Source organism: Arachis hypogaea, chromosome 8, assembly GCF_003086295.3.
Source record: "Arachis hypogaea cultivar Tifrunner chromosome 8, arahy.Tifrunner.gnm2.J5K5, whole genome shotgun sequence".
NCBI lineage: Eukaryota > Viridiplantae > Streptophyta > Magnoliopsida > Fabales > Fabaceae > Arachis > Arachis hypogaea.
The window spans coordinates 49,255,960-49,268,226 of NC_092043.1; the positions used below are offsets into that span (position 1 = coordinate 49,255,960).

Genomic DNA, 12,267 nt, shown 5'->3' on the forward strand with positions numbered 1-12,267 from the left:
TGATAAAAGCTGTTATGATCATGGTGTGCACGATAATGATGTGAAGTTTGCTAAGCTTATTCGCAAGAAACAATGGCGTAAATGTTCTCATTGTTCTTGCTGGGTTGAGCGAGTTGATGGATGTAATTCCATTTATTGCAGGTGTGGATTTTACTTCTACTATATATGTGAAAAATATTATGACTCTGATATCATAATAAAACTATGAAAGAATAAGAAGAGAAAGATACAAAAAAATTTTTATTGTTTGTTGTTGTTTCTTGTTAGAATATGGGTAACCAAGATCGAGGTAGGTCTTCCATCGTGCAGCCACAGTCTCATTGGTGCTAGCTATGTTCCATCAAAGCCACTATCCCGTTCGAAGCCCGTTTGAAGGTGCTCCTGTCTCGGTGTCTCCCTTTAGCGTGCTCTGTTCAAGGAATTTAGCTTCTAGGTAATCTTTTTAACTATAATTGAATAATTTTTCATTACTATGAAGTTCTGTGAACTGTGATTTTTTATTTTTCTGTGAACTATGAACTGAACTCTGATATAGTTTTGCCGCGTCCACCTCTCCCTACTATGTTGTTCTGTTGTGTTTATTATTTTTTTACTATGATTTTCTTCTTGATTTTGTTAAGTTGCTATTTTGCTAAATTGTTGGGTTATTGTATTTGAATTTGCTAGATTCAGATTGAGATTGTTCTTCTTTTTTTATTGGGTTATTGAATTTCTATTTAGGTATTGTTCTTACTTATTGCTAAATTCAATAAATTATTGTTGTTGTGTACCTATTGTTGTTCTTGAGATTATTGAGTTACTGTGTTCTTGCTAAATTGTTAATTTGCTAATTTTCTAAATTGTTGTAGTTTTGACTTTTGAGATTGAGATTATTCTTATTTCTTGTTATTAGATTGCTGGATTTGCTCTTTGCTATTGTTCGTGACTTTTAAGATTGCTGGATTTGCTATTTGCTATTGTTCGTGACTTTTAAGATTGAGATTGTTAGCTGGATTTGCTATTGTTGTGTACCTATTGTTTTTCTTTGAGATTGTTAGGTTGTGTTTTTGCTAATTTGTAAAATTGTTGTTGTAATCTTTGAAATTGTTGGATAGTTGTTATCTTTTTCATTGTTGTGCTGTGTTTTTTTGTGTTTTGATGTTTACTGTTGTACTTTTATGTATTCAATTAAGTCAATTAACACTATACTTTGGGCTTAATTGTGCTTAGATTGTTAAGTTAGCTAATTCAGCATATGAATTTTGCCAATTATGCATTTCTTAATTCCTAGATTAAGACTTACACTAGTTTCTTTCCTAGTAACAACTTATGTGACTACTTTTGCACTGTTATGAACTTATCCATTCACCTTGTAGGCATGCACTTGGTGGCTTTGATGGAAGCACAATGATGTCAACCATTGAAGTGTTTGATCCTCTTCATGAAGCATGGATAACCAGAGAACAAATGAATCATCCTAGTTGCGAAGCACAATTATATCTACTAACATTAGTCTTAATTGTAATTCAGTGGTACCTGTTCTATGCTGTGCTAACTGAATGTGTCTACATATAATAATCGGTAGCTGGAGAATTATAAAGAAGTAACTTTCTAATGATGTCATATAGAAGTTCTTCATAAGTATTTTTATCTAATCTTGAATGAATGTTTGTTTATCCTCGACTCTAGATTGTCAACGGTAAAGAAATATATCAGCATTCATTTATTGTTTTTTATTATAATATATAAAATATTTTTGATTTTGTTATTGTTATTTGACTTTTGAATTTGTGTTTGGATGAAATTATAATATTGTGGTTGATGTAGTATATTTAATTTGAATGATATTTTAAAGTTGATATTAGACTATAATTATATTTTAGTATGTTTATTTATATTTTATTTATTATTTTATTATGAAACGGTTATTTTAGTTGAATTACGGTTAAATCAGTTAAACCAATAAACTAATAAACTAATAATTAGAACAGTTCGATAACCGATTCGATTCCCAAAACCTTGCTCATATCATAAAATTCAAATACTGAGTGTTGTGTCAAAGTTGGGTCAATATTTAAAAAAAATAATCCAAATATGATAGCTTAGAAAAAGGGATAGTAATGTAACCCCCCCAAAAAATAAATTGTTGGCCATATGCCAAGCGTGATTGCTGATCCAACATGAAAGTTTGACATGCTTATTTCATTTGTTTCTAAGATTCACTCAATCATTTCCGACACTCTTCACCACTAAAATTATTGACATGTCTAATTGTTTTTTCCCTTAGGATGCTAATTGAAGGGAGGGAAAAATAATTGAGCATGCATTATTGTTGTACCGTGTTTACCTGAGTTATTATTGCACACACGATTTCAGTCACATTCATCTTAAGGTATGATCATGACAATTCACTCTTCTCAAATCTTAATGTTACTATATTGTATACAACATAAGTGAACATAAGCATTTCGATGATGCTACAATTACTAATTAAGATACCAAACTAAATTACCATTGTTAAATCGCCAAATTACCATTTCATTAAGTTAACCAAGGCAAAACATAAATATCTATTCTTATATTTAGTTTGACCTAAACCAAAAATAGAAGCCAACTATTACAAAATTTAACTTTCACTACTACAACTCACATTGATTCTTTTTATGCGCATCCTCTCGGGGCAAACCCGACCCGAGAACCCGCCAAATCAAACACGACCCGAAACCCTTGTTGCTGGATATTCCCAATTATGGACAACCCGCTCATCGTCCCGGCGAACGCGAAGCAGTAAGTTCCCTTATCATCCACCGGAATTAGGTAATTCCCGGCTGGAAGTGACACATCGGCACCTCGAAAATGTAGCACTACGGTCGGAACTTTCACTTGCGTCATCCCCGAAAAATCAAAGCAAGTATCAAATAACGAGTACTCGGGTGCCCGTTTCAAACGGGCTGCCCCAACCTGAAAAGCGTCCCTCAAAGCCTCATAAGCGGGTCGGGTCAATCGAGTCACTGAAGTGCCCGAGTCAATAATTACCCCACCATTTCCGGTTCGGTCAAGCCGAAACAAAGAAGCCGAAATTCCACGAACCAGCACCCCGCCAACACTAATTCCCAACAGTTCGACATAGTAAAATGTGTCGAGCTTTGGGTTCTTTAACAACGGAGTGAACCGTGCCGCTCTCGAAACTGCCAAATCGCCAAAAACCATTGAAGACGGTTTTGATGAAGCAGCTCGGTCCACTAAACAATAACTGAATTTGTTATTGAACCGGATACCGGCTTGGGTCGGAAAGGAAAGCATGCCCCGGCCCAGGCCCAAAAGGCCCGCAGCCCCAACAAAGAGCCCCTCGTTGTCATGTCCACAGCCTAAGGCCACGCGCGGGACGCTGGCGCGTCGCCGGAAAGTCAATGTCTCAGTGGCAAAATCGCCGACGGTGAAGGACCCGTCTCCATATGAGACCTGATACTCGCACACCTTTTTCCGGGCGTCGCATCCCGGCGAGTCCAGCTGCCGGCAGAGCGGAGAACCGCAGGGTACTGGGGCAAAGGTCCGGGACCCTTTCGGGTCGAAAACTGGGTCGGACTCTGAGTAGCACTTCTTGCACGGCGCACATTGGAGCCAAACGACGTCGCTTCCGGTGTCGAGCACCATGTAGAGGTAGCGTGGTGGCGTTCCGACGCCAAGGCGCGTGAAGTACTCGCCGCTGCCCTGAGCCAAACCCGAAATGACTGAGCTGCTGAAGCTCGAACCGGGTTGTGATCCGAACCCGGTTTGGTTCTTGGGTGAAGAAGAAAATGGAGCTTTGGAGACGAAGGAAGTTACAATTTTGACCCTAGCAGCGTCCCTTTGGAGCCTTTGGGTAAACAATTCGTGCGGTGTTTTGTTGGAAGAGAGTGCATCGATGTGGTGAAGAGAGACAGAGAGGGAAGCTGATTCGGGTTCCGGGTCGGGTTGGTCGGTTTCGAGTTCGGGCCAATAGAGGGTGGGTTGAGATGGGAGTGGGTGGAGGATAAGGGTCTGGGTTTCTTTGGTGGCGGTGGAGAGTGTGATGAACACTGAGAAGAAGAAGAAGAGAAGAAAAGCTTTGGCCTTTGCTTTCTTCTCTTCCATCTTTGTTTTGGAGAGAGAGAGTGTGTGTAGTGAAGAGAGGAAAAAAAAAAAAGTGTTTGAGAGTTGAGTGGTTGATGAAAGGGGGTGGCAGAGAATAAATAATGCGTAGTGATAGTATGTGAGGAATGCACTTTCACTCAATTCTCAAGTGTGTTCCCATTTGGTGATTATTTTCTTCTTTTTACTTAATTAATTATTCAAAGTTGCTGTTAGATTTGATGCTATGGGTATGGGAATATATCTCAAAATTTTGCATTTTTGGCTAGGTGACATGTCTTTTTTTTGGGATAAAAATATACTTTTTTAAAAAAGAAATTTTTTTTTATCATCATAAATAATTTTAGACAATTATTAGAGTAGTCAAAATAGTATTTCATTTAAGTTTAGTGACATCTAGATTAAGATTATGTTATGGTAATTAGTAATAAATTGGAGTGTGAGATTACTAGCTTGTCCATAATAGAAAGATTAGTAGAAAAGTGGTATATGCAAAAGGAAATTATCCTTATATGGTGATTTGGAAAAGCTAATATACATGAAAGAATATAGTAATTCTTGCCTAGGTATAAGTATGTGATGAGCTACAAAAATGTACTAGTATTTTTTGATACATTTGTTCGTAGAGGTTGTTGATCTGAATAGCAGGACTAACATACATTGGATAGCTACAAACTTCTCTTTTAATGAATTGGAAATAATATTGTTAGTAGATTTACAATTGCTATGTTTGGTTAATTTAAATAGAATTTTTTTTATTGAAGATAGAAAAATTCGAATTTGTAATTTTTTAGATGACTATAAAAAGAGTAGAAAATTATGCCATTTGAAAAAATATACAATATTATAAATATATTAATTAAAAGAGTATATTATACATAATAACAAAAAAGAAAAATATACAAGAATCACCAATAGTATAAATTACACATGATAATTTTCATTATATAAAAATACATAGCACTGTTGGATCATTGATGGTGGAGAGCTCTTCAAGATCGGCTCAACAAGTGGTATTAGAGCCGATGGTTAATTGGTCTAATAGTTTTAAGGAGTATTTAAGGTGAAACATCGAAAGTCTTTCCGGTAAAAGTGGTCCAGACAACGTGTCCTGCGGTATTTTGCGGCGGTGTAATGGACGAATATTCGCGATAAAGGAGCTAGAAAGAGGGAGAGTTGGTGCTTGATGTGGAGGCTCACACTGAAGAAAGAGATTGTTAATGTTACAAGTGTGAGGAGTTAGTAGTTCCAGATCAAACAAAGAAAGAAAGAGTGAAGAATTTATAATTAAGAGATTCATTAACTTACTACGTACTTTATGATTTTAAGTTGGATGTGGTATCTTCTCATCTTATGTTATTTCACTTGATTCCTTTCCAAAATCTCTTCAATAGTCGAGAGTTCTCTACAATTGGCCAAGAAGCACAGCATACTCAACTTCTACCAAAGTTTTTTATTTTATCTAATGATAAAGTGTAACATTGGTGGTGAAAATTTTATTTCTTTTCTTAATTTAGTATTTAAGAAAAGTGACATATATTTATGAGAATTTAACAATTCAAAATTTATAAAGGCACAAATATCCAATATATCCAAGTGACAAACCTTATGTCATATATTTTCTTTGTTCATTTTATTTATTGCTAGCTATCTCTTTTTTAACATATATTTGAATCAATATAATTAAAGAGAACCAAGAGACATATAGAATATAATATATGTTTAACAATTTGATATGTAACTTTTCATCAAAGATTAAGATCATGCACTTAAAAGGGTCAAATATAATAAACAAATAAATATTATTTATTCATTAGTTTTAAGTACATGTCATTTTCTTGATTTATGAATATATTAACATAAATAAGCAAGACTCTATATACATCAAATAATTGTCAGCACCTCAGTATACATGCATGGTGCCACATTATTTGTTTTTTTCCTTAAAACCAAACGAGAAATTTAGGCTTGATTAGAGGACTTATTTGAACAACCACATGGAGAGGGCAATTTGAGATCAAAACCTCACGAGTAGTCTAATTTTTTTTTAAGAGTGAAAGTGAATGTATTATATTTTGTATTTAGTAAAAGGACAAAATATAGAAAAATATGTGTTATTGCCTTATTATTATTTTTTTGTCTTTTTTTCTCTTTATATTTATATTTTTGTCATGTTATATTTGAACTACTAAATATTTTTAGAAGGATTTCCGAATATAACTATAAATTAATTTATATTAAAGTGTTACTAATAAATTTGACATCAATCATTTTATCAGAAATAGAACATATACTTACAAATTCTTTAAGCATTTATAAATTTATTTACAGATCATCACTTACAAATTCTTTAAGCATTAATGTGTATTAAAAAATTGTAATAAGTTGAATTCATAAAGCTATCTGTGTTCATTAGTTCACCAACCAAATAGTTTTAAGAATTGTGATTTTCAGGCTTGAGATCATTATTTCCCGTGATAATTATATTATTGTTTACCCTTATCCATGATCTTGAGTACTTGAACTTCGATTCTTGTTTCTTTTTCAATAGCTTTATTGTTAATTAAATTGAGTAGATAATGTTGGAATAATGGACAAATATAAATTTCTTTTATTTTTAGATCTACATATAAAAAAATGCAACATGATAAGATATATTTTCTTTATATTTGAATAAATTTAAACTTTTTCTTCATTTGAATATATTTTCACGAACAAAACACTATCTCCGAAGTACTTTTTTCCCAAATCCAAACAATTTGAACCTAAACCAACAAACCAAGACAACCCATGACAGGAGAAAAATAAAGATACCATAAAAGGAAAAAAATTAGGATCAGTTTTTTCTGTATTATAAATGTATGTGTGATATTAATGATATTTTAGTGGTATTGTATTTTATTCTGCTATAGGTCTGCTTGAGTTTTTTGAAAAGAACAAAACGTCATCAATGTTTTGCGGGTGGGTGAATTCTTTTTTTAATAAAAAAATAAAACGACATCGACGGATTGCATAATTTTTTTAAAAATTTAGCATGGACAAAACGTCAGCGACATATTGTATAAAAAATATTTTTTAAATTTTATTACGGGTAAAATGTCAGCGACGTATTGTATATTTATTTTTTTTAATTGACGCAAAGAAAAATGTCAGTAACGTTTTGATTGAAGACATATTTTTAAATTTTTTTCGGTCAAAACGTCGTTGATGTATTGCAGAAAAAATAAAAAACGTGGATGATGTTTTGTGAAAACGTCAGCAACGTTTTGTGCTAGGAGAAATAAAAAAATATATAATTAACTATAAAAGAAGTTCTAAATTGTACTAAAACGTAAAAATAGAGTATGAGAGTAAAGTTTTACATAGAAATAGAGTGATGAGAGATTTATTCTACAAAATGTTCTCAATTTGAGCTGAAAAAAGTTCATGAATGAGTATGATGAGTGTATAAAATGGAGGGTTATATTAGTTTAAAAATATACTACAATGGTAAGATTTTATCTCATACACATAAAGGCGTGAGTTTTATATGTGAGAATCCATGTGTTATTATTGTTCTTTTTTCAATAACATATGAAGGACTTAAGAGCATACTTTCTCAAAGTGTAGATCATTAAGTGCAAAAGAGAGTCATAAATATTCTGTACATGCAGCCTGTGTTAGTATTTGGTGGTTTCAGCCAATTTCAAATAATGCATGTGATTGATGAAGCTAGTATGCAAAGAATGTTTTTTTACCTATCATCAAACTAGAGCACAGACCTCACTTATCGAGTTGTATGTTGAGTTCGAAAAAATCGATGATGTTGATTTTCCAGAACCCAACATAGATTGGGTGGGTTATAATACTAGGTCTAGGTGGGTTAACACTAACCTAACACTAACACTAACACTAACACTGAGTCACTAACAATAATTAATTTATTAAAACTAACCCTAACACTAACTAACACCTATACTAACGCCGGTACTATTACTAACAATTAATTAACTTACTATTAATTAATAACAAAATAACCTAAAAAAATTACAAAACCTTAACCTACTTTTAAAAATTCTTATTCACACTTTCAGTTCAAAACAAAAAGAAGAAGCACAAATTTTTACCTGAATGACTTTGGTTTAGTTGTGGTGACTAATAAGTATGGGTGCTATCGTTTTACTTATTTTTGGTGGATTTATTTATTTTTGTTGGAGTAAGAATAACAATAATAGAAGAGAGCCGTTTTGTAGAACTGGAAAGAAAAGTAGAAGAAATGGAAAAAAGAATATAGTTACTAAGGTGAAAAAGTTTTACGCTAGAAAGAGAGAGCCCATCAGCACGTGTTAACCATGCACAGAAAACATCATTGACGTTTTGTGCAAAACGTTACCGACGTTTTGTTGAAGAAGTTAGTGACATAAATAGAAAAAAGGCGGTGACGTTTTTCTGTAATCATCATATATCTCCACAACGGCGTCAAACACAATTTTTTGGGCATTTTGGAGGATTACACCAATTTGAGCTCTATATTAAAAATAAAAAGCTCAAAAAATTACATTACAAAAGGATTATTAAAAATAAAAAAAAAAACTAAAAAATAAATCGATCTCAAATAGAAAGTAAGACGAAGGAAAGAGAAGTAGCGGAGAGAAAATGAAGAAAAGGAAAAATTCAGAGGCAAAAAAAGTGTGGTAAGAAAATTAAGAACCAGGATAAAAAAGAATAAAAAAGGACGGGTTAATGTTTAAATTCGTCCTTGAAAGATCACGCGATCTTCATTTTCGTCCCTGAATGATTTTTTTAATCAAATTAGTCCCTGAAAGATAAACTGTTAGTCAAATTAGTCTTTCCGTCAATTGGATGATGACGTGTCACGTTAAGTGCCACGTGGCATGATGACGTGACACGCCACGTGGCAGGTCAGTAACACGTGGCACGCCACGTGACAGGTCAGTGACACGTGGCATGCCACGTGTCACTTGACATATAAAAAAAATTTCTATTAGTCAAAATAGTCCTTGAAAGTACATACGTAAGTCATTTTCATCCCTCAAATTTTAAAAATTAGTCAAACTAGTCCTTATATATTTTTTTTTATTTTTTCTTCATAAAATTATTTCTCTCCTTTAATTCTTCTCAAAATCTCTCTTATTCTTTTCTATTCTAAAACTTTTTTGTTTACATTACTACATTTTGCTGAAATATATATATACTCAAAATTGAAATATATGTATTTATTAACCTAAATAAAGTTATATGCTCAAAATCAAAATTTATGTATGTTAACCTAAACAAAGTTATACCAATATTTTTTTTCTACTACATCTTTTTTTTTTCATTACGGTATTACTTATATATAGGAGGTAATGGTAGTGATACTTAGAGTCAAAATTCAAGAAGATTCACAAATTTTGCTTCAATTTCAAACTTTACAAAATATTAAAAATTTGTTGGTTAATTATTATTATTATTATTATTATTATTATTATTATTATTATTATTATTATTATTATTATAAATGAATTACTTCTTAAGCATAATACGTGCAAATATCATAATAAATTTTTGTGTGTTTCATATGTTTAAGATAAATTATATAATTTTTCTTTTAATTTCACAAATCAATGAGATAAAATGAAATAGGAAACATTATACATATGCATAACACAGGCTACTCCGCACTAGTACATTATATAAATAGATATGCTTCGTATTAAAATAAAATTCCTTTTGTTTTAAATGAAATATTTAAAAAATTATATTAGAATATTAAGATTCAAAAAGTGATTCCATAAACCAGTTTTTCAATTATTGAGTTTTACTATACAAATTAAATAATAATAAAAATTATAATTTTAAAAAATTTAAAAGATTTAAAATTTAAAATAATTACTATATTATTTAGTAAAATTTAAAATATTAAATTTTTAAATATATAATCAACAATAATTTGATAAACTCATTTAAATAAAAAATTCACATAAAAATTATAATTTGAAAATGTAAAATTTTAAAATACAAATGACAAAATAACTTTATAAAAATTTAATTATTTTTATTATTTTATATAAAGAGAATTTTGTTTATTAAGGTTTAAAAATAATATTAAAATTAGTAGTATAAAAAAATATTATAAATTTAATATTATAAAAAAATTATATAAGGACTAGTTTGAGTAACTTTTAAAATTTGAGGGATGAAAATGACTTACGTCTGGACTTTCAAGGACTATTTTGACTAATAGAAATTTTTTTTATATGTCAAGTGACACGTGGCATGTCATGTGTCACTGACCTGTCACGTGGCGTGCCACGTGTTACTAACCTGTCACGTGACGTGTCACGTCATCATGCCACATGGCACTTAACGTGACACGTCATCATCCAATTGACGGAAGGACTAATTTGACTAACAGTTTATTTTTCAGGGACTAATTTGATTAAAAAAATCATTCGGGGACGAAAATGAAGATCGCGTGATCTTTCAGGGACGAATTTGAACATTAACCCAAAAAAGGACACACAGAAACACAATAACAATACAAAAATAGAATTAATAGAAAAGAGGATTTTTTTATTAGACCTGTAAAAAATTTGTTTTTAGTGACTTAGACCACTTGAATAGATTTTTTACTTGATATTTAAAGAATTTGTCTTGACAATCTAGATTAGAAGGTTGAAAAATTGAAAAAACTAACACTAAGAATTACTTTCAGTGGGATCCTTCAAATTTTTTCATACAATAAGCAAAACAAATTATTCACCTCATTTAATCACACAAAAAAAGTGCACAAAGCAATTCAAAAAATTTTATTTGTCAAAAGTTGTCAAATTATCTCACAAAATATTTAAATAGACTCATAACAGATTAGTCTAAAAATAGGCCAAAAAATCTTTTTTTAAACCAAGTCCAACTAAATTAAATTACAAGGCTTAGAATAATACTAGTTATAACTAATTTTTGTTATGTTAAACCAACTTAAATAGATTTGATTAACAAAAAAATTTAAATGTATAGAATATCTAAATGGTCTTTCCAAACAAGTATCTGGAAGTGAGGAGAAAAATGGAGTTGGTAATGGGTAGGGTAGGATAGAGTTTGAAGCTAACTTTAATCTTATCTGCGGGTTGAGATTTTTATATAAACTCAACCCTACTCTATCGCGAGTTGAGAATATCCCAACTCTAATCTTATCCGTTCTTAATCTACGGGTATCCGACTCTACTCGTGGATTACAAAAAAGATGCAACATTACTATGTAACTTGATAATAATTTAAAATAGAACTGACTTTTATGTAAAAGAAAAAAGTATTAAATTATCAATTAATGATCTTCTTTTAATAGTTAAAGATTTTTTGCATTTAGTGAGAAATCTTTGGTTCAACATCCACTTAAAATATATTTTTATATAAGTATATAATATATACGTAGAATAATTTACTATTTGTACCCATGATAGTTCAAAACGCTAACATTTGTACCCATCGTAGATGGAAACTGACTTTGTACCCATGCAAGATAGGCTCCGTGTGACAAAAATAGCCTGGCTTGGATTGGCACTTGCTTCGGGGTTGTAGGACCCTACGTGGTTCTCCGAACCTCCCAAAACCCAATCTACGTGGAATTAAACAATTTTTTCAATCTATGTGAAATTAAACAATTTTTTTTACTAAGGGTTGGGAGATTGAAGAAAATTTCGCCGGAGACTCTGCTGTGCCCTAACAGAGGTCGTCGTTTCGTTCTCAACTCGGAGAAGACGTCTGGAAGACTCCCAAGCCATCACCTTGAAGCTACGGGTTTCAATGCTGTCATTCCCAACTCGGAAAAGACGTTCGAAGTAGTAGCAAGCGATCAGTATAAAAACGTAAAAGAGGAACGTGCAAGGAATAGCGAGCAGAGCTCGAACACAGCGGTTTCGTCATCGACGGTGCAGAGGTCACTCCCTTTGGTCGGCAGAGATCAGAGGTATGTCATTGCCAATGTTAATTAATTTCAAATGTCATTGCTACTAGTTAGACAGATTATATTACCATATCAAATCCTGTTTGAGAATTGCTAAATTGGTTGATTTCGGGTTTGTGTTAAGTGTAGTAACATGTAATATTTTATTAGAATGTGTTGGTTAATTTCACTTTCAGAAATGGCACCATTCATATAACACTATGTATTAATCATAGAGGACAATTTGAGAGAGG

At 31.8% G+C, this 12,267-nt stretch overlaps 1 protein-coding gene across 1 annotated transcript; it reads right to left on the minus strand.

Annotated features, from left to right (window-relative positions):
* Positions 1-2,493: 2,493 nt before the first annotated feature.
* Positions 2,494-4,252, minus strand: LOC112708062 (aspartyl protease family protein 2). The gene has a single exon (XM_025760182.3). The coding sequence runs from the start codon at positions 4,090-4,092 to the stop codon at positions 2,641-2,643; it is 1,452 nt and encodes a 483-aa protein (XP_025615967.1). The 5' UTR covers positions 4,093-4,252; the 3' UTR covers positions 2,494-2,640.
* Between the last annotated feature and the right edge of the window lie 8,015 nt (positions 4,253-12,267).

What these genes read in the sequence shown, in the direction of transcription:
- LOC112708062 (XM_025760182.3), bottom strand. Translation starts at nt 4,092, where the DNA reads ATGGAAGAGAAGAAAGCAAAGGCCAAAGCTTTTCTTCTCTTCTTCTTC.